This window comes from Trachypithecus francoisi, unplaced genomic scaffold (assembly GCF_009764315.1).
Source record: "Trachypithecus francoisi isolate TF-2019V2 unplaced genomic scaffold, Tfra_2.0 Lachesis_group4, whole genome shotgun sequence".
NCBI lineage: Eukaryota > Metazoa > Chordata > Mammalia > Primates > Cercopithecidae > Trachypithecus > Trachypithecus francoisi.
The window spans coordinates 102,696,110-102,719,548 of NW_022681469.1; the positions used below are offsets into that span (position 1 = coordinate 102,696,110).

The window sequence follows — 23,439 nt, forward strand, 5'->3', positions numbered from 1 at the left end:
ACATAGCCAAGACTGGTTAATTTATAAAGGAAAGAGGTTTAATTGACTCACAGTTCAGCAAGACCAGAGAGGCCTCACGAAACTTACAATCATGGTGGAAGGCGAAGCAAACATGTCCTTCTTCATATGGTGGCAGCAAGGAGAGGTGCCAAACAAAAGGGGGAAATGCCCCTTATAAAACCATAATGAGATTTCATGAGAACTCACTCAATATCATGAGAACGACATGAGGACAACCGCACCCATAATTAACCTCCCACCGGGCCCCTCCATGACATGTCAGGATTATGGGAACTACAATTCAAGATGAGATTTGGGTGGGGACACAGCCAAACCATATCAGCTAGGTACTGTTATTATCAGACGTTATGAAGGCTAAAAAGGTGAATAAAATAGAGTTGGAAGTTTCTGCTATAGCTCTACATGATTTGAGTGTTTTGCAGAAGGCTACACAAAGTTTTCTTGCAATATAGAGCTTTTCAGAAGCAGACCACCAAACTACAAGAAAAGAAACTGAAGTTTCAAGGAACACCCCTATTTTAATAAAGAGTTTTCAGAGAAAGCAAATGTATGACTCTACATTTATTCAGATTAAATGGAGAATAGGGAATTGTTTTCTGAAACAAGATACAAAAGTCTACACATACAGTGACCAAGTGACGAACAAATAGCCTAGTCTACCCCTTGCACTTTCAAGGGGTAGCCCTGAAGCCTCCACTGGGGGCAGAAGAAGAAGCAGAGAGGTTGGTGGAGTTTGGGGCTGTGTGGAACAGACAGGGAAAGAGTGAGGCTGGGCAGGAATCAGAGTGCTGCTGCTGCCCCAGGCAGGAAGTATCACCTTCCAGTGTATCAGTGTCAATGTACTCCTCAAAACAATATGAAGTTCACAAGTTTCAACAGCTTTCAGCACAGCGCGTAACACAAAATATAAGTAAATTATTCATTTTATTCATAGGAGTTGCTAACAAAGCAATGCGTTTGACAAATGCCTATCCATGTCCATAGAAGGATATAAATTATCCAAAGTAGAAACAAGTGACTTTAAATACACACACACACACACACACACACACACACACACACACTTGGTTTCAGGGATAGAGAATACCAGAAACATTATTTCTTAAATCCTATCAACTACACAGTCATAAAATATCTCCAAATACTTTCAGTTTTTAAAAAGAAAAATATAGATACCTTGTGACTTTGGTAGATTGCCGTGAGCAAATAAGCAATTACTAGATGACCATGGGAATGAAGAAAGCATTTATACACTGAGGATATGTTTTATTTCATTTTCCTTGTGAATGAAGATAAGGTTTGCCTCTGAGTTTTGGAGGGGATTAGCAGCATTGGATGGCATTGAGTTCTTAAAGTACTCAAAAAGGAAAAATCTTCAATTGATTCTTATGATCTGAAATCGTTCTTGATGTGAAGGGTTCTTTCTTTACTTAATTGGGGACAGATTCTGAGAGGAAGCACCCCGTACCAACCTCTGATCTGCCAGTGTTTTAAGATTAGGCAATTAGAGGCTGAGTTTGGGTTAGAGAAGGGTGCCATCCATATTTTGGCTTCTGTTCCTGTTCTCTCAATTTTCAAGAAAAACAATTTAACAAGGCTTTTAATAACCTACAATTCTTGTACATCATGAACTATTTGTTGTTTTAAATTACAATTTGAAATTATATATGCAACCCACCATTCCACATGAAAAGACTCTGAAATTTTTCTCTCAAAGGGACACCACTTCGATCCTCTAACTTCTTTACAAATGTTCTATTTGTTTGACTTGTGTTACACCCTGAAAACTGATTATTTCTCAACAAAGAAAAAACAATTACAACAGACCAGAGTCTTGTGTCTTCAGAAAGTCTTTTGATTTTATTTTTCATCTTTAGCAGAATTATTTGCTTTTGAAGAAAAAATAAAAGGGCTCCAGCTCTGCAGACAATAATTCACTTATAAGAGAATATCTGCTAAATAAACAAAACCTAATGCTACATTTTTCTGGGGAATATTTTTCTGTGGGCTAAAAAACGAATCTACATGGCCTATGCATACACTGTGGTTCAGAGCAAGCTTCAAGGTTTCATCTTTTTGTCTCCATGATGTAACTTAGGTCTTCACTTGTGCGTAACGAAATCAAGGAAAAGATGTGACTTGAGTTTCCAAGTATTGTTTCTCAAATTGATCCTACCTATTCAACGCTTTTGGCTCTGAATACTGAAATGGAATCTGGATGGAATGAAATTAATACAGGGTAGGACCCTGTGCTTTAATGTAGAAGGGGCCACATTTTCCCTTGGCTAATTTCTAAATTTGAAAATAATCACATAGTGTGACTTTACTTTGTCTTCTTTTTCATTTCCATTTAAATGACATGACTCCAAACTTGAGTTTGGTCTCATAATTAAAAGGTTTGCTATGTTAACTTTCTGCAAATATTTAGTACAATGATGTGATTTTCAAATATGTGATCTGGATTTTCCTGAATATACTCATCTTGAATATGGTCAATGCATAAGACAAAAAAGGGAATACAGGATCTTGGGACTTCATAATGGAACAGTAAGATTACAGTAAGAACTGCAGATTGCAGTAAGAACTGCAAAAGGACTCTTGTCATTATTCTTGGCAGTGGGCAAGTAGTAGTAAGCTAAGAGTTGCTAGGATGGTGGTTTAAAAGGATTCCTATGTGGCAGAACTCATCTCCTTGTATGAAAGCGACTCAGAACCGATACCTGACTGCAAGCATCAGATGCAATTAGCACAGTGCAGTATTTTTGAAACTTTTCTATAGCAATGAGATCTTTTTTTTTTAAATAAATTTCTGCTAATGTTCAATGTATAATGCACACAGAAGCAGGACTCCTCTGGTTGACTTGCGCCTAGCAATAGGCACCACATAAGCCCCAAAGCTTGGCAGAGCCATAACAAACCATTGATTTAACAAATCAAGAAATCAGAGAGTCAACTCAATCCCTTAATAGTTGCCAGAGCTTAGACAACTTACAGTCTTTTTGAATGAGTGTGTGTGTATCTATGTGTGAGTGTATATGTGGGTAGATTAATTCCCACTTTTCAGGATTGTTGTGAAGATAAGTGATAATGCAAATAAGGCACTTAGCCCTGTCCCTTGCCTGTAGGTAGACATTCAAGAAATTGTTACTATCTTGTTATTATCATCACCATCCTAACCATCATAGTACTACCATTTGCTAAGCACTAACCATGTTCCAGGCTTGCTGTAAAGGGCTCTGTATACATTAACTCTGTTAAATTACAGATGATGACACTGAGGCTTAGGGAAGTTACATACTTTATCCGAGACAAATAAGTAATGGAGTTGGATTTAAGCCCCAAATCCTGAATTTAACCCCAGAGCTCAGTTACTTCTTACTAGTAATAAACTGCAGGACTCAGTATGTATTTTTGTAGGATAGTCTCCCTATATCTTAGCTCTTCCTTACTGTATTAGTCAGAGTTTCCCAGGGAAACAGAACCAGTAGGTTTTGTGTGTGTGTGTGTGCATGTGTGTGCCTGCACATAGAGATACATACACATACATATTTATATGTGTATGCATTCATATGTGTGTGTATATATGTGTGTGTGTGTATATATATGTATGTAGTGTGTGTGTATATATATATGTTGTGTGTGTGTGTGTGTGTGTGTACACACACATTTATTACACAAATCAGGAAAGCCAGTGGTGTAATTCAGTCTGATCATGAAGGCCTGAGAATCGGGGGTGGTATTTGGAGGTAGCATCAGCAAACATTGTTCATCATGCACGGAAGACAGCAAAGGTCCTGGGTGGGATACAGCAGCCTCTCTACATTTTGATTTCCCTTCTGTGCACTTTTTTGGAGAACTAGGAGAGTAAACCAGGAAATACCATTAAATGTTTGGAGACCTTTGTTCCATTTGCTACTCTTCATCAGAAGATAATAAATGGTCTTTTCCCTCCTCCATCACATATGAAGTCATCTTTCTGATGTCAAAACCATCCAAAATAAGTACTTTTTTACAATCTAAACTCAGTTCCTTCTACAACATATAACCTTGCTTCTACCATAGCCAATTCATTCTCTTCATTGTCTCCTGAGACTGATAATTTATCCTCATCTCATTCATTCATCAAGCAGTAGGTAATATTCTTTGTGCATAAAGTACTTAGCTAACAGAGTTGTTTTCAACAGAAGGAAGACAGTAATTTCAGTTAGCATTTATTGAGTTTTTGGTACGTGCACTTGTAATAACAGCCAACATGCATTGAGCACTTACTATGTGATGGGCATTGGATTAAATACTGCACGGGATTCACTGTATTTATTCTGTCCAACAACTCTGTGTTGTTTTTCTTCTCCCTATTTCACAGAGGAAGAAACTAGGGTGAAGAGAGGAAGTGCCCGAGATCACACATGATAAAGAAAGGAGTCTATACTTTCATCCAGATAGTCTCTCTTAAACACGGGGTACTGGGTGCTACACAGTCCTCAAGTAGCTTTAAGTTTACTGGAAAAGATATGACCTACATGGATAATGGTAACACAAGACAGGAGGTTTTCAGTGTCCTAACAAAAAAGCAAAGCAATATAGGAGTTTCAAAAAATAAGGATCGCTTCTGCCACAGATCATCAAGGAAAGCTTGTGCAGGAGATGGGGTCTGCCCTAGGGCTTACTGGTGAGATACTTCATTTGTTTCAGCAAAGGAGAGGGAGCAGGAACACACGAGGTGGTTTAGGGGAATAGAATTGGAGATTCATCTGAGGGCAGAGCAGGAAATGAGACTGGTAAAGCAGATGGCTGCCAGGTGAGGGATATCCTAGAGCCAGGTGTTCCTCTTCATTTTGTAGGTGTTATAGGGAAGGAGCAAGGGATAAACTGCATGAGAGCTTGGAGTCGACATGGAGAAGGGAAGGTCAAAAGCCAGATCTGGGTAAAGAGTAAAAAGCTTAGGAGTTTAGCAAGGGAAATGATTTGGAGGCAGAAATGCAATGCAATCAGGAGTCAATTTGGCTGAAAGCTGAGCCATGATATAGGAGCCAAGATGGGGATGTGGCAAAAAAGAATGAGGCAGTGGGATGCGAGGAGAGGGGCATAATAACTCCAGGGCCTGGACTTTCATTTCTGGTGGAAGGCTGCTCTGGGAAGTATGGTCCTGTGATTTCTCTCTCATTCTCTGGGATATTCTAAAAGTACTTTCTGGGTATTCACTGTAGGTCTGGGAAATATGACCCACTTGGTGGCTGGGGGAGCCCAATCTGGCACAGGCCAGTGCAGTTTGGAGAGAAAGCGGCTGGAGGCTGTTAGACGGCACCTATGTTGCGCTGTCACCAGGTAATTGGTTCTGAGGGGACTTCTGGGAAGTATTTTTTGGTAATACACTCAGCACTGGTGTGGTCATTGACCAACTGAGTGGGGCAGGGTAGAGGGGCAGGAGACCATGCACACTGTGGCACTGAGCCTGCAGCAAGGAGAAAGGCTGTGCCACCGACGGAGAGGATCAGGAAGATGAACTGAGTCAGGGCAATGACCAGGTCAGCTTTAGCTACGTGTGAGACATACAGCCAAGTCTTCCATATCAAAATGTCATGTGGACAGTAGGAAATGCTGGGCTGGCATACTGGAGAGAGCTGGGAATCAGGCTCATAGATGCTTGGAGGGTCTGTGTATATGCTGAGGACAGAGGAATGGAGAAAGAAAAGAGAATTCAGGACAGAATGGGGATGTCCACACTCTGAGGATGTAAGTCCATGGGTAAAATAGTGTGGTGTCCCAAAGGTAGGAAGGCCCCACTGAGTCAAAGACTTTCCAAAAAGCAAGGAAGAGGAAGAGTGCAAACAGGATGTGACATGGTTTTGAGTAGTGGGTGGTTTCAATAGAATTAGTTTCTGAGGTTACTTGCTAGGAAGGGACCTCTCCTTTGACCATCTTTTCATACAAATTATAAACTTCCCTCATGGCATTACTTTTCCCAGCAACTTTTCGTGACTATTCCATTCTGCATCTATTCCCCATTCCTTAGAGACCTAGTGCCTCTGGCCTTTGTGAGCCATTCCCTGCATTTCCACTGGGGTGGGAGCCTCACAAACTTCCAAGGCTGGACAGAAGCAACTTGACATTTGCTTCTCACCTCGGGGATGACAGCAACAGCCTCCTAGCTGGGCACTCTGCCTCGCTTTAGGCCCCAAGGGATGCTTTCTCCATAAAGCAGCCAGCATGACTTTAAAACATAAATCAGATTATATGATGACTCTGCTTGAAACCTACAGTGGCTTTCCATTACCCTTGGAAAAAGGATTCAGGTGCCAAGACTTGGCCATGGCCTATAGTCTGCCCGACCCCCTCTCAGCCTTTCCCTCCCTCCATCCCCATGCCCCACCACACTCAGGAGCACTGTCTATCTCTATATCTGGTGGCCTGTTAACTTTCCATTGCTTCTGCTTTGAATGTTCTTTTGCAAAATTGCACTTGGCTTCCATTTCCTCACTATTCAGGTCTTACCCAAACAGCCTCCCGTTCCACAAGCACCCTGACAAATGCAGTACAGTTTCACGCCACATCTCCCTTTGCAATATTATCACACTGTCTTCTGAGGCTCTTTTCAGGATTGTAATTATTTGCTTGTTGGGTTTTGTGTGTTTGTTTTTGGTCTTACTCTTCATCTAACTCTTTCTGAGTAGAAAGTCCATCTGTCTTATTTATGACTGTCTCCAGCACTAGAAAAGTGGTCTGCACACAGTAGGTGCTTCATTGGTACTCCCACCGGCTGCCTGACTGGAGGGTTTTAGACAGTCTGGTACCTCTGAGGCCCGGATCCTCCTTCATTCTGTTGTTACTTCCTCAACCAGGACTGTCTGAACATTAATCTAAATCGGGCTCCCTTCTGTGTTCTCTTTCATAAAACCTTGTTATTTCCTTCAGAGTTTTTAATAATAAATGTATGTACATGTTATATTCTGTGAAAGGAAAATAAACCTCAGGACCCCAAAATTATGAAGTAAAAGGGAAAAGTCAAGCTGGGAGCTGCATCAGGCAACCTGCCTCCCATTTTCTTTCTAAATGAGATAGCTACAAAGATTTTTTTAAAAGCTACATACCTCCCTCACAATTTGCCCACTGGGAAACTCCTTGTGGGTCCTAAAATCTTTAGTCTAAAACAGTTCTGTTAAATTTTAACCTGACAAAGTACATTGATAGCTTCTCTTCACAGGTGCAGGACAAAGAACAGGACTCAAAGTCATCCCTCTGCCCCTCCCCCCCACCGAGACAAATGCATATCTGATTGCTTCCTCTGCCCTATGTTTATTTTACCTTCTGTAAAAGTGCAGATCCACTGAGCTAGATGAATGCATAAGTGACTGTTCCTCTACCCCCTCTCACATAGAGAAAAGCTGATAGGACCCAAAAGAAGGCGACTGTTTGCCTCTTATGTACCCACACCTTTTAAAAATGTCTTCCTCTTTCCCCATTAGCGGCTCTTTCCCCGCTAAATGCTGAAGTCCTCAAAACCATCTTTGGAGAAAGGCACAGACCTGTCTTCTGGGTGTATATCCTTAACCTTGGCAAAATAAACTTCTATATTGACTGAGATCTGTCTCAGATACTTTTTGTTTGCAATTCTATCTCCCCCACCACACTATAAGTTCCAACAGGGCAGAGACCGTATACTATTTAGTCATTGCTGCATACTCTGTGCCAGGCACAGACTAGGTGATCAGTTATTCTATATTGAATGAATATTAAAGTATTCTAAACTCCTCTTGGGTTTAACCATGGGTAGAATATGAACGCTACAGCTGACAATGGGTTGGCAGACCCTTCTCCTTGGGGAAAATTGACATTTCCTTGCTACATCTGTTCTGGACCTTTACATTTTTATATGAAGGTTATCAAACCTGCTCTGATCTAGAGGAAGACATCTGTATCCTTTTCTCCAATAGGACAATTTGACAAAGGGGTTGGACCTAACTTTGCACAAGCTGATGATGAAGGAGACATCCTGGTGCTGTTCTCCAAGGTGGGTGGATTGAAGGCAGCCAACTGGGTCCCACCTGAACAGGGAGCCTGCTGGCCATCACTGCGAGGAAAGACAGTCCTTGGGGCCATGCCTGGGTGGATTTTAGAACATGAAGTCTGGCCATTGCTTTCTTCTATCCAGTTACATTGATGCAGATTTGAGTAGTGTTCAGGTGGCTCTGCTGTGAGAACCTCCAGCTGCTAAAAGGAAAACAAGAGGAAAAAGAATAAACAGCACATCACATTCGCACCAAATAGCTTACTTAAACTTGTGAGCTAGGCATTATGAGGTAGTGAATTCTCTAAAATGGGCTCTTTGAGCCAGCAGCAGATTCTGATAGTGACTTAGCTTATATTGGCTCCAAAGATGAGCTTCACTGTGCCTGTGATTCTTATTCTTATTTGGAAAATGGGCTAATAAGACTTCTGTATGATGCACAGGGCAGGGGGAAGATTGGTATGACAGGTGAACTGAATTCTGATGCAGAATCACCATCAGCTGGCTGTGGACCCTTGAGCAAACCAAAGTACTTCTCTGTATACTTAAAATGAAGGCGTTGGCATGTAAACCTAGATTCTGAAATGATTGCACAATCGGGTTTCTCATTTAATGCACCTCTCATGTGGTAGGCTGGAGACAGTCAAACTCCACACCCCATCACCCATACCAGTAAAATCCCTTCTCTGATTTGCTGAGCCCGATCTCCTAACTGAAATTCCAACTCTGCCACCTGCTGCCTCAGGGCCTCACGTAACGTTTGCAGTTGCTCAGCCTCCTCCCTGCAAGTAAATAATAGAAAACAACCAAATTTAACAATCCTTCCCAGGTGCACTCTTCCATTGTCTTCTCATAATATAGGTTCTTCCTTTGCAGTTTCTTAAAAGAGAATGTCATCTTTATTTGTGTCAGTTGCAGACATTACTAAGGTTGTCTTCTTTAAAAAAACATAAAACTCTATTGCAATATAACATAGTTCCCTTGTTTTAAGAGCACAATTTAATAATTTTTAATAAATTTACCAAATTGTGTAATCATCACCACTATCCAGTTTTAAAAGACTTCTATTTCCCCAAGAAGAACCTGTATGCCCCTCCCTTTACAGTTAAACCCGATTTCCATCCCCAGCCCCAGGCAATGAATGACTAATCTACTTTTGGGATGTGTTTTCAATCTATGTGAAAATAATGCAGATTTTCGAAACTCTTATAACTCCTCACATTTGCATTTGCACGAGCCCCATCCCATTGATTAAAGACATCCTGCTGGCAATGCCCCTGACTGCCTGCCTTTTGACCTTCTCAAATAGCCCTTGACTTAAAGAATAAGTATTGCCATCTAGCAAATGGCTCTCACAGACTCCCACAGAGAAAGCAAGAACAAGACCATGAAAGCAAAGGAAAAGCTGGCCGGTTTCTCATTAGCTCTGCTCCAGGGTGCTCATCTGTCCTGCCCTGATTACCTTCCTTGCTCCAGGTGTGTGGGTTGGTACTTACTTTTACGGCTCCCTTAGGTAATTACCTTTCCTCCTCTGACATGTCCCTGGAAAAGAGGGCCTGCTGTCTCATAAGGTGCTGTTCAATTTCCTCTAAATACTCCCGGAAACTCTGGCATATCGTCTTCATGGCTTCCATCTCATGGACTGTGCACTGAGAACAATGAGAAAGAACTGAGAAGAAAGTCCTTTCCGATCTTCTGAAAGAGCTCACCATGGTGGAGCCTGTCTTCCCATTTGAGCTCACTTTTTTCGTAAACAGGCCCTACTGCTAATTTAAGGGGAATAGGAAAAGCCCAATGTTTGGGTTCACAAAACAACTAGTGACAGTGCTCATCTGGGACAGAAGGGCAGCTGTTGTTGGGTGGCCTTTGGGTGACAATCATTTTGTCCCAGAGGCTGGAAGGCATTCTGAAGGCCTAGGTGATGTAGGGATGCAAGGATGTAGGTAGAAGAGAGGAGGGGAAGGGCCAGCATAAGGGTTTGTGAGAAGTTGAGTCTGTTTAATCTTGTTTAACTTTGGTGCTGGCTACTGCCTCACTCTGAGTATCAATAACATCGAACACATCCTTTCAGCTGGTATGTGTTTGATTAAAGAAAATCTGCTTAGAATAATTTTTATTAGTCTTAGTCCTGCTTAGTCACAGTCCTGGATGTTGGAATCTGCAGGATCAGCTTCATCCACCGAACAAGCCCCCCCTGAGGAAGGCAGGCAAAGGTTAGGCATCCTGTCATCTCCTGGAATTGGAGTCTAGAATTGAACTTCGTCTACCCTTTTAATCCTTCCCATTGCTGCTGATGTAGTCATCCTTTAAATCTGACTTTCTCTCTCAGGCTGTGCCTTTGCCTTGGTTTTCTAATTTAAATATATTTCTGCAGCCCCTAAGAACTTCGAAACTCTCCACTAACAGACTTGACCACCCTCCAGTCTGGCTCCAGCAGACCAGGACTGTGTCTCTGGGATGACCTCAGCCTCCCCATGCCCCATGAAAAAGCCTGCCTAAGAAATCTGAAGGCTGCCAGGAAAATGTACTGTTTGCTTTTGCCAACATCTGACATAGGTCCTTTCTGAGAGTATTTATTAAAAGTTTATTATAATTGTAAATATGTATTTCTTACAATTCACAAGCGTCTCTCTCAAGGACCTGAGAGCCATTCCTTTGAAATGTAATCATCTGGAAGGTTTGGGCCTCTGTCCCCAGTCTCTTGGAGGGCAGAATCCTAACTTCAGTTACTGCTGGCTCACAAACACAGCTGGTCTAATGGCATTGACATGGACCAATTCTTTGTGATTTTTCACTTCTCTGGCTCTACTGAGCCCCTGCTCTCCACCCTCCCTTATTCTCTCTTTAGAATACTCAAATCACCTCTGCACAAATTAAAGTGGAGCTCAGCTCTTTCCCCTACTGTCAGTAGTTACTGAACACAATCTGTTTTCATGGCTTTAACTAAAGCTATTTACCTTTGGCACCTCCAAGCCCAGTCCATTTGCCGGCACTCTGATGACTTGCTGAGTTCTTACCAGCGATCCCTTTTGTTTTGCATCCTGGGTTGGATCATGCTTTGAAATCCATGACCCAGAACTCCAGGGCCACTAACCATCTGAATTTGAGTAATATTAATGCTTGTTGGGCCATAAAACCATCTCTGTCAGACCCATAGGCTTGGACCCCTTCCCAAAATCAGCTCAGCAGAGGCTGCTAGTTGACTACTCACAATCTTTCTCTCCTTTATTCTTGTTAACAAGAATACTTTAGAGGCAGCCATGTGTCTAGCTAAAAATATCATATTTCCCAGCATTCCTTGCAGAGACAATGGCCAATGAGATGGGAACAGAGAACATGCTGTGGGGCTTCTGTGATGTTCTTTAAAGGAAACTGATTTTGCAGCCTGGCTCTTTTTAACCTTCTCTTCTTCCCCCTTCCATGGAGACCAACCTTACAGTTAGGTGGACTTCTCTAGCCCTGTTTCTAGGAAGTCCCAGATTTCTTACCTTTCCTCTCTAAACCACATGGCCAACATCCTGGCAGCCTGACAGCTATTTTTACCAGAATTGTCATAATGAAAATACTTTCCTAAGAGTAATGTTTTTATATTGAAAACTCTCCATATTTTGGTTTAGGAGTTTGGTTTTGATTCTATCCTCTAATTTTTATACCAAATAACATATTTTGCATAGTAAAGCTCCCCAATTACTCTTGCATCAATGTGAGTGAATTTGAACCAGTTAGGGAATCTCTGAAGCGATACTGATGTTGGCAGGAATGCTAGATTATGGCTCTTAAGGCCAGAAAAGATCTTGGAGACCACGAAGGGCATCTGTTATAGATACATGTTCTGACATAGAATGGCTAGTTAACTTGTCTGTGGTCAAAAAGTAGCACTTAGATTTCAAACCCAAATCTCTTGGTTCATTTCTTTTCTTCTAAGATCTGAGTCACAGCAGGGACCACAGTATAGCTGAACACAAGGATAAGTTGCTTGTCCCTTAGCAGAAAGCTGTTTGAGTGGTTCTAGTAGCTTCCTATCAGGTAACCAAGACTTCCCAAATGGTTCAAATTCACTTCAAAGTTCTAGGGACAGTGACACCAGGGTCATGGAAGTGTGGTGCTCAAATAGGCTGAACATCATAAACACTGAATTTTATGCTCATCTAGTTATTTTGGGGCAGCCTTTTGTGATTGAAAGGTATAAGATTCGGGTGCTTGGGTCTGGGAATAACTGATGGAGTGTTCTCTGAGAAGGGAGGGATGTGGAAGATTCTGAAACGGTGCCATCTTCTGGTCATTAGGAAATATCGAAAAAACATTTTAGCCCTAGGATAAGTAAAGAAATGATTTCATAATAAAGAAAATTGCAGGTAAGAAAAATAAATAAATAAAACCCCTCAAAAACAGAATGTTTTGAATGTTTCCTCTTCTTCTTCTTCTTCCTCTTCTTCTCCTCCTCCTCCTCCTTCTTCTTCTTTCTTCTTTTTCTTACAACATAAAGGCTTGATTATAACCTAAATACCAAATGCAAGTTCTGCTCTACTGACCCAAACCCATTTAAACAAACTTTAACTTCAATGGTAAGAGCACCATCACCAAAAGACAATGAATTTTCACTTCAAATATGCTCATATTACTTTATTTGTATACCTTTATTTTTCTCTAAAACTAAATCATAAACAATATGGAAGCGCTTCTAAAATTCAGAAATCTTATTTCTGATAGATTTCATTTTATTTTCTGGAATTTTTTTTGAATTAACACTTTTTAAAATTAACAAATTATCCTGAAGAATTTACCTATATATAACAATTTAGTTATACCAACAAACCATTTTTTTAAATTAATAAATTATTGTGAAGAACTCACTTATATGTGAAAATTTAATTATATCAACATCAACAAATCATTACCCTAGACAACCCAAAAAGGCCACAAAAATGGCATTTATCAATTATTCAAATGTTTCTCTACAGTGTTATATATTGCTATTGCTATATTAGGGGAGTAAGATAAGGATGTTTTTGAGTCTTCAAGTCCTTTACGTAAAATTGCTCTTAGTTTCAACATCTGCTCAGAACTCCCATTGTCTTCTTCTTCATCTTTTTTTTTTTTTTTTTTGAGAAGGAGACTCACTCTGTTGCCAGGCTGGAGTGCAGTGGCATAATCTTGCCTCACTGCAGCCTCTGCCTCATGGGTTCAAGTGATTCTCTTGCCTCAGCCTTCTGAGTAGCTGGGATTATAGGCACACATCACCACACCCAGCTAATTTTTTTTTCTTTTTGTATTTTTAATGGAGATGGGGTTTTGCCATGTTGGCTAGGCTGTTCTCGAAGTCCTAACCTCGGGTGATCCACCCACCTCAGTCCCCCAAAGTGTTGGGATTACAGGTGTGAGCCAACATGCCCGGCCTCCCATTGTCTTCTAAGAGATGTCCATCTCTGCTTATAATCTTCACTTGGTTCGAGAGCTATTTCCTGTTAATATTTTCATAAATAAATTTTCTAGCCATGTCTAGCGCTTGGCATCTAATTTAAAGCCAATTTTCTTCAGAACATTTTTCAGGCCTTACAAACCCAGGCTCACTCACAGAGCTGCTGCTGCATGCAATAACTTGTTCTCTTTGTGCTTTAAATGTCTTTAAGTGGTCTCCTCTTATGGAAGAATGCAATCCCCTATTTCTACTTGCTTTCCAGCACATGTGTCTGTAGACATATGGATGCCTGCATAGAAGTATAAATATGCACACGTATATGTATATGCATGTATGTTTGAATTGTTTCCTTTGAGTGTATTTTTCTGTTTCTTTGGCTGTAAATAAAGGGAAATTCATTGTCATCTGGTAAAACCTTATATAGCATCCATTTCAGCAGGTGTATGATGCCAAATCAACTGGATATAAAAGTACCTTTTTTTGTATAATTGCAAATTCTAAGAGGAAAGAAGGTGAAGGCAATAGGAGACAAGGCATTAGAAGCCTTTGGATAGTGGCCTTCACACCCATTCAAACTCCTACTTGTTTAAAATCTACCCACGTCTGAGGATAGTTACTGAGCATAATGGGCCACAAAACCTCCCTGTTTTCTGCAGAAGTGTTGATATGCCAAAGTGTCAAATCAGGAGGAACATCTATTTCCAGCTGCCAAATCTCTCCACACAGCTGGGGCTACTCACACCCAAAGCCCTCTTTTGACACTAGGCAGGAGGAATACACATAGGCAGGAGGAATAAGAAGAGCTGGGTCCACACTTGGTCACCCTGGAGCTGGCCCAAGTTTAATCTTCTACTCCTATTCTAAATAATGTCCTTACCATGATGAATCTGGCTCTAGCTTCCTGTGCCTGTTTCCCCAGGGCTACCTCTTACTCTTTCCAGCCTACCTTCCTCTGAGAAGCTGCAATCCTTCTACCTGTGAATCTGCTCACTCGCACTTTCAATCCCCAGAACCGTGCTTCTGCAAATTCATCAGAACACCCCCAATACCTCACAGACTCTCAAACCTTTTACACTAATGGTCTTACTGGGCTGTGCTACTGACCAGTCATGGTCTCTGGATGCTGTGGTTTGCCTGATGGATTACACACCCTCTGGCACCTGTAGTCAGGACCACCTTTGAGCCACTCTCAACCCTGGTACTTCTTTTATTTGCACTGATTTGTCCCAGGCACCCCAGCTATATGAAAGAACCTCATTAGGTAGGTCGTGTTTTCAGTTTGTGTCATGGGAGGCTGTGTTAGCCATTTTTCTGTTTTCAAGATATAGCTTTCATTTTTTCAAGATACAGCTGTTGCCATAGATACCTAATTATAATACCAAGGAATAAATTAAGTGATGGTACATCCCAAAGACAATTTGATGCAATCGATGTCTCACTTCTTAGTCTATGAATATATGTTTGTTATTTGTCTTCTGAACACAATCAATAAATTATTTATATTGTTTTTAAGAGGGGTGATGTAAACAAAATTTAGATAGTATCTTATTGTGGAATAAACATCTATAGCATTTACACTAAAAGAATGAAATTGGATATGTCTAGAAGAACCATTTCTTCTGGAGTTTTGAACACAATTTTGTTATTTTTAACAAAATATAAAACTAAATATGACTTAAAATCTTTGTAATGCTTGTCTTAAATGTAAATTAGAAAAATAATCTTTCTTCGGGATGTGCATTCCTATGTTAGACCAATAACTGGTCTTTCTTTGTGGAAACTGGAGTACCTAATTCTAGGATTTAATATTTTCCCCCCATACGGCCTCTCAAAATGTCACCTTCTCCAGCTATCTTTCATCCCTAACATTTTTCCCTTACAAACTATGTGATCGAGTAAATGTTTATTCTCTTGGAGCTGAGTTTTACAGCCTTGACATTACTGACATTTTGGGCCAAATAATTCATTGTTGTGATGGCTGTTCTGTGTATTTTAGGATATTTTTCAGCATTCCTGGCCTCTACCCACTTGTTGCCAGTAGCAACCACCTGCCTCCCATTGTGGCAACTAAAAATGTTTCCAAACATCGCGAAATGTCATCTGGGAGTTCAAGGGTGAGAAATTATCCCCAGTTGAAAACCACTTAGTTAGGGCATTTAAAATCCCCTCAACAAATGATGTAAATAATGACCATAGTAATGATGATGGTGGTGGTGGGTGGTGGTGGTGATGGTTATGGTGATGACGACCTTACTGTTATCCAGGGCTTGAACCAAGGTCTTTTGATACTCAAGAAGAACCCAGCATACATTAGGTTTTGTTCTTTTCTTCCACTGAACTTTTGGAGGATATACCTAGAACTGAGCACTATGCCTAAATGAAGCTTTCTCTTGCCTGTTCAACTCTAATATTAGGTTCATATAAAAATATTCCAAATGCCTGGGAGTCTTGCAATTAAAAAATGATCTGATAAATTATTTAAACTTTCCTGTAATCACTTTCTTTATATCACATTTATGTAAGGCGATTTTCATATGTTGAAAGGCCAAGTAGTAATTTGTTTTATCTTTCAAATAATCACTTTCTAATGTTAATTTTACACTTACATAGATTTAGATATTTTAAAGTCAGACATTTCTTTGCTTGGACTGTAGTGTCAAGCAATTTACTGTTACTCAAATTGAATTTGAATTTGGACTTCCCACTTAGTCATTAGGAGGCATTGAGATAATTACTTAAACTCTCTCAGTTCTAGTTTTCTTGTCTGTAAAAGAAGAAGGACCTGGCATATATTAGGAGCCCAACAAATATTTATGGAATGGATTAAAATGAAGATTAAATGACATAATGGAAAATGGTCAGCATAGGCACTCACTAAATATTTGTGGAATTAAGAGAATGGGAAGGTAACTGCAGGCACTAAACAGTAGGCGCTCAGTAAATCATGGTTCCACTTTACCCTGCTCTACCTACGTTCTCTGTGCGAGCCCCCTCACCTTTTCAACTCACTATACAAGTGGTTTTATGTGCAATAGGCTTAAGTTTTTAATCAATGGCTGGCCTTGAAAGCCTAGATCATCTGTTGCTTTGAAAACTTGCTAAAAAAGGAGAAACTGGAAGGGCTCATTAAACACTTACTGATGAATCAAGGGCTAGAGAAGGCTGGAGCCATTTAGTCCTCAGTAACCGTAGGGTCCACCTTTCAATAGGTTCAGCAAAGGTGACCAAAAGCCTCTCTATTTGACATGAGAAGCTCTAAGTTCAAGACCTGAACAATGCAAAACCGTCACAAAAATTGATTATAAGAGTAACATACCCACACAATTAACATTACCTAGAGCTTTCCATGTGCCACATGCTGGGCTGAGTGGTTTACAGGGTTCATCTTATTTAATCCTAAAACAATCCTGTGTCAGTGGCATGAATAATGTCCCTATTTTACAAAAATATTAAATGGCTTGTGCAAGATTATACAGCTAAACGAATTTAAGACACAGAACTTCTCAGCTAGAACTGGAGATGAGTTACAGATGTATTAATGCTTATAACCTTAGACATATGAATGTATGGTTCTACCCCTCAGTTTTCCTGTCTGTAAAATGAAGACTAATAATAAAATTTGCTTTGCTTATTTCTAAAGGTGATTGATTGGAAGTATGAAGAAGAAATGTGTGATACTGTATCACAAACAATAAAGCACTCTACAAATGTTATTCATGATATAAATAGAAACGTTTGCCCTGATATCTTGCATTCAGCAAGGAAGTATGAACATTATCCCTGAGGTGTTTATCGTGGGTGCATTTGCCTTTCCATCTTTGCAAGGGTGAACACTTACGGAACATAGCTCCCTCACTGTAGTGTCCTGAAGGGCTTTCAAAGTCGTCATGAACTGGGCTTCCCGGTGACCAGTGAGTGAGCAGAGGCAGTGCCTACAGACTGAGGGTTCAAGGCCAGGGCTTTGCCTCTCCCAGTGGCAGTGGGGGTGGTGATGACAGCAGATGCAGCAGTGGGTGGGTATAGCATGGCAGGTGCCCAATGGGCAGATACTAGGGAAGCCTGAGTCTAGAGAGATGGATTTGGTGAGGGGCTGGGACCCATGTGTCAAGGCCTTGTTGCTTGGAACTGAACAGAAATGCCAGGGCCTGGGTTCACATACAAAAGTCTGAATGGAAGCATCATTGTAGTGTCTTGCTTCTGTCCCCAGTCTTGGTTCTGTTGTGGTAACAGGTTCACACATAATGCATTCTAAAGATGTTCCTCTGGGACCAGTCCCCAAGGACACAGCACCCTGCGCAGTTGACACCAGGTTGGAGGACATCTGGGTCATTACAGACCTGGAGTTGCCAGTATTTAGAGGAAGGTTTTCCATCTCAGTTTCTGGCCTAGGTAGTATCTGACCCAAAGTACAAGACCTTGACTTCACCTGGGCAGGATCTCCAGGCAGTTTATGGAGGTGGATAATGGGCTTTTCAGATGTTTGAGCAAGGTCAGTTGCATAAGGTATGATTTCACTGTGCTTGGGGACACACTGTGATGAGCTTTCTGGTGCCAGTAAGCTGTGGTTGGTGTCAGGACAGAGTCCACTGCTTTCCTCTTCTCTTGGGGCCTCAGAGTCAACATGAAGGAACTTGTCTTGAGTATGATCATTTCCAGGTGATCTTTGAGACTCATAGTGGTGGCTTTGCACTTCGCCAGCCCCCTCAGGCCTCAGAAAACTGTCCTGCATTTCTGTGATGTGGGTTATCATAAACCCCAGAGGATGATCGTATTTGGAAGTGGCTGTGGATCCAGTAACCTCATATTCATTGTGGGACATTGGCAGAAGCTGCCGCAGATGGCTGTCTTTCCTTGGGTGTTCTCCCCTCATGGTGGTCTTGGCACAGGCCATGTCTGGGATATACAGCTCTGGTGGTTCCTCCATGGCCTCAAGCAGAAACTCTTCCTCCACTATAGATGCTGAGGCCTTTTCTTTCAAGGCACTCGTGTCTTGGCTTGAAAAAGATGTGCTCGCCCTACTCTTGGAATCTGGCCCATCTGACTCTAGTTGACAGTCCTGGGATGATCCTACGCTGTGACTCTGATCTCTTGGTTTTCTACCTCCATTCTCAGCAGGACTCTGGCTGCTTGGCAAGGAAGGCATCTGTAGAGGAAACCAGGACAAAGGGAAACAGGTCAGGAAGTGGAGGAGGCAACAGGTTTAAGGCGAGATTTTCTTCTTGTCATTGCCATTGACTTAGGAGTCAGGAGATAAGGGTTGCAACATTAGGTTTTGCATCTGTTTACCACTTTACCAAAGTCCTCCTCTCTAGGGGGCTCAGCTTCCTTGCTTAGTAAAATCAAAAGGAAAGGAAGGCCACACTTTCTGGCACCTCGTCTAATATGACTCCATCTTCCCCTGCCCCTTGGGTGCAGGTGGCTTGTGCCTTCTCAGGCTTTCCAACTGTGGGTTGGTTTAAAACACCCCTCTTTCTGAGTTAGCTGTGAGTGAGGTTTGGGTGGCAGCCTGGTTGATAGGGCTGAAGTGGGATGTGAGGGATGAGCAACAAGGCCCTGTTCCAAACACTCCTACCTGGAGGGGCAGCGGTTCCAGCGGCTCCTCCAGGAACCCACTGCTGTCAGACTGGCAGCTATTTGCTCTGTCCACCGTGGCACCTGCAGAAGGAAAAAGGTCTTTAGGTTATTAAAGGGAAAACATGCGGCCAGCAGGACTGGGATCAACCCCTCTAGGTGCCTGACACACCATGGATGCTGCAGAAATGCCCACTGTGTGGAAGAAAAAACAAATGAGGGAATTCCAAGGATGTTTTTTTCTCAATTGTCAGAGAGCTCACATAAAATTGCATTACTGGTTTCCTGATACAAAGAATAAAACATGAAATGAAGGAAGAGAAACTAATGTCTCTCAAAACCAAATAACAATATGGTCGTGAGATGAATCTTTACTAAGGGAAAGAAAATCCAGAAGGAAACACATATGCCTTAAATGCCACACTAATAAAATAATAAAAGACCACATTTTATATATTTGTGTGTGTATATATATATATTCTTGTTCTTTTTACTAAAATTTGGATAAGGACCCCTTGCTAGCTGCAGCTGGACTATTTCTATGACTACAAGTTTGTGCTCGTGTTTTAGATCACTGTTCTTGTCACCAGGAGAGGCTGGGACGTGCAGAGAAAGGGCAAGGTCACATGTGGACAGGTTATGACTTTGTAAACAGGAGCATCCATGAAATGTTAAATCTATCTGTAGATTCTTAGGTAAATATTAAGTTATATATTGTGGGGGAAATAGTTGGCTACCAGAGTGTCACCATGCTAAAGATTAAATGATGGAATTTTTTTTTAAATCTTCTTTAATGAGAAATGCTTTCAGTTATAACACAATATAGGCTCTAATAGGCAGTCTCTTAGGAGGAGGGGAGTTGCAAGGTGGCCTCCTCAGAATACAAGGAGCAGAGGGAGGAGCCTTGTCTGTCCTGGGAGAAGATTGGGTATGTGTCTGGGAAGTGAATTAAAAGGAAACAGTTCATTGTCCTTAGATATAATGCTTGAGTATTTGGTACCTAAGTGATAAATAGGGGATTTGCCTTTGCTTGAACAACTGCTGAGGAAGAGTTCAAGGGAGGGAAATGATCCTAATCTCTGCTTAGATCTCTGCTGGACCTCACCTTGAAGGACAGTTCCACTCACAAACCCAGCATCATTCTTCTCCCTGTAGACAACAATCCCCAAGATCCTTAACGGTCCACGTGTCTGAGCAAAGACAGCAAGTGGACACAGTCCCAGAGGTGGTCGACCCAGCCCAAACCCCAGCTACCTCAGCCTGAGGCCAAAGTCAAGAGAAAGTAGCAGCTCAATTTTGTATAATTAAACATTATAAACTCCATATTCTTTAATTCAGCCTCAAACCTAACTAAAAGCTAAAATTCAGAGGGCATACATTTTAGAATAGCTCAATCCTAGAGAGATTGAGAAACTTTGAGCAAAATTTTGAGAATGCTTATTTTTGACCTAGCCACTGCCTCTTGTTACACAGTTAAGGGTAAAAAAATAGAAAATATTTGCAAGTCATAGATCTAAATGAGACTTCTGCTTCTGGAAAGCTGTAGTAATAGGGACTAGATTTTTCCTCCTACCTGAAACAACTGAAAAACTAGACAAGATATGTTAAAAAAAATAGTTTTCAAGACAGTGGACCTCAGACAGTTATAGACAGCAGTCCTTGAGAAACAGGAATAAGTGATGTGATGTAAACCCTGTAGTTACCCAGCTTAGTGCTTTGAGAGAGTTTACAGGTCTTGGTATGAGAAGGGGGAACCCAGGCTCAGCCTGGCAGACACGTGAAGCTGAGGAAACAGAGCTAGGAGTCCAAAAAGACTGAGCCACCTAGAGTTCAAAGAGCACATAGAGGAGAGGAAGGAGCTGCACACAGACAGAACTCTAAGAGAGTCTCCCTTGAGTATTCAGCTGAGTACTGATGAGCTCATGCATATGAAAAACCACCAAAAGCTGGGAAGAGAACCATCAGAAAGGATCAGGGGAAACACTGCCCAGTACTCATCCAGAGCCTGGAATAGGGAATGCGCCCACCAGTCAGATGCAAAACCTTCTATTTCATAGGACATTGAGGGGTAGAATACTCAGAAGTGTCTTGCTTCAGGAGTAAGAAATAATTAGCCTTAGAATGACCCTGCTGTGGTCCCACCCGATGAGGCTTAAAAGCAAGACCTGAAAGAATTAAACTGTTTCCAAGTAACTTAATTGTTTCCAAGATACAAGCAAAAGAATATTTATGGGAATATAGTACTATCTACCACCTATATGGTCTAACATATTTTACCTATATGGTAAAATCCAAATGTCTGGCATATATTAAAAAATATCAAGTGTGCAAAGAAGCTGGAACATATGATCCATTATGAGGAGAAAAATCAATCAATTGAAACCACCCTATTACTAATGCAGATCTTAAAATTATCAATTGAGAAAGAGCATTAAAACATTTATTAAGACTATATCCCATATGTTCAAGAAGCTAGAGGAAAGATGACCTATGTTAAATGGAGATATGCAAGATATTTAAAAAAAAACCCAAATTGAACTTCTAGAGATGAAAACAACAAAGTCTCCAGTAAAATTTATAATGGATATATGTAGCAGATTAGAGATTACAGAAGAAAAGATTAGTGACATGAAGACATGGTCGTAAGAAGCTATACCAAATGAAACATAGAGATTTAAAAAAAGAAAATAATTTTTATTTTTTTATTTTTTATTTTTTGACACGGAGTCTCGCTCTGTGGCCCAGGCTGGAGTGCAGTGGCTGGATCTCAGCTCACTGCAAGCTCTGCCTCCTGGGTTTACGCCATTCTCCTGCCTCAGCCTCCCGAGTAGCTGGGACTACAGGCGCCCGCCACCTCGCCTGGCTAGCTTTTTTGTATTTTTTAGTAGCGACGGGGTTTCACCGTGTTAGCCAGGATGGTCTCGATCTCCTGACCTCGTGATCCGCCCGTCTCGGCCTCCCAAAGTGCTGGGATTACAGGCTTGAGCCACCGCGCCCGGCCTGAAAATAATTTTTAAAATGAAAATGCATCAGCAAGCGATGAGACAAGTCCAAGTAGCCTCAGGTACAGGTAATTGAAAAACCCCAAAGAGGAGGGGGAGTCTTTGAAGAAATATTTCAAAGAAAACTTTGTTTCACAAAGTACAACTAACTCCAAGCACCAGAAACATGAAGAAAACTACACTAAGGCACATGAAAATCAAATTACTAGCCGGGTGTGGTGGCTCACTCCTGTAATCTCAGCACTTTGGGAGGCCGAGGCAGGCAGATGACCTGAGGTCAGGAGTTCAAGACCAGCCTGATCAACATGGTGAAACCCCGTCTTTACTAAAAATACAAAAATTAGCCGGCATGGTGGCTCATGCCTGTAATCCCAGCTACTTGGGAGGCTGAGGCAAGAGAATCACTTGAACCCGGGAGGTGGAGGTTGCAGTAAGCTGAGATTGTGTCTTTCCACTCCAGCCTGGGTGACAGAGCAAGTCTCTGTCTCAAAAACACAAACAAACAAAAAACAAAAACAAAAGAAAGAAAAATTACCCAACACCAATGACTTTTTATAAAAATCCTTAAAATCAACCAGAGAAAAGGAACATCAAATATAGAGTTAAAAAAGATAAGGATGGCAGATTTCTCCTTGGAAATAATCCAAGTAAGAAGACAGTTGAGTAACATCTTTAGGGTATTGAAAGAAAAATATCATGTGGGTAAGCATTGAATATTTTATTTATTTATTATCTACATCTTTAAAAAAGATAATTGACTATTTAAACAAAAAAATTAACAATGTCGTGTGGGATTTATAACAAAGACCTAAAAGAGTCTACAAACATAAACACCTGTTACTATAAAACTGAATAGTGTGTAGAAAAGGTACTGCCTGAGAGATTTTCCTTTAACTCTGATGTGTGACTTTTACAGAGCCTTTAACCTGAGTAATAGAACAGCTGTTCACGGTTGTCAGAGGAAATAGCATATACTCACTATATATTTATTATAAGAAATTTACTAGTGTAATATTTAAGACTTCACTGCCATTGTTATAATTAGTTCAATCCATATTAAAACTTTTCAGTTTCCTTTAGGATTAGCAAAAATACCACCCGTTTTCCTCCTTATGTCACTGTGGGTATGAAATTCATGATGATTCTTGTAGTAACCTTTCTAAAGCTCAATGCAGAACTTTAAATGTTTTTTCAGTACTATGCAAATGGCCCTGCACACTTTGATGGGAGCCCCTCTGCTTAATAACCTGTTGAGTGGGCAGCCCATCCTGAAGAATTTTCCACACAAACTTCCTGTTAAACGCTCCCTTTATGTGCTTCTGGGCCCACAGCCTGTTAGTACTCCAGAGGTCTCTGCAGTAGACAAAGTATGGGATAGGACAACATGAGACAGGACTAACTTCCACTCCTCATTCCCACTC

The 23,439-nt window shown here is 41.1% G+C and overlaps 1 protein-coding gene across 1 annotated transcript in view; it reads right to left on the reverse strand.

The window, feature by feature from the left end:
• Positions 1–3,670: 3,670 nt before the first annotated feature.
• ITPRID1 (ITPR interacting domain containing 1) overlaps positions 3,671–23,439 on the reverse strand; it is a 95,385-nt gene continuing 75,616 nt past the window's right edge. The window contains exons 9-13 of the mRNA XM_033193441.1: positions 19,018–19,100; positions 17,284–18,588; positions 9,548–9,675; positions 8,697–8,808; positions 3,671–8,229 (exon numbers count right to left, since the gene is read on the reverse strand). Of these exons, the coding sequence (XP_033049332.1) occupies positions 7,918–8,229; positions 8,697–8,808; positions 9,548–9,675; positions 17,284–18,588; positions 19,018–19,100 (1,940 nt within the window). The 3' untranslated portion in view covers positions 3,671–7,917. The remainder of the gene's footprint in view (positions 8,230–8,696; positions 8,809–9,547; positions 9,676–17,283; positions 18,589–19,017; positions 19,101–23,439) is intronic.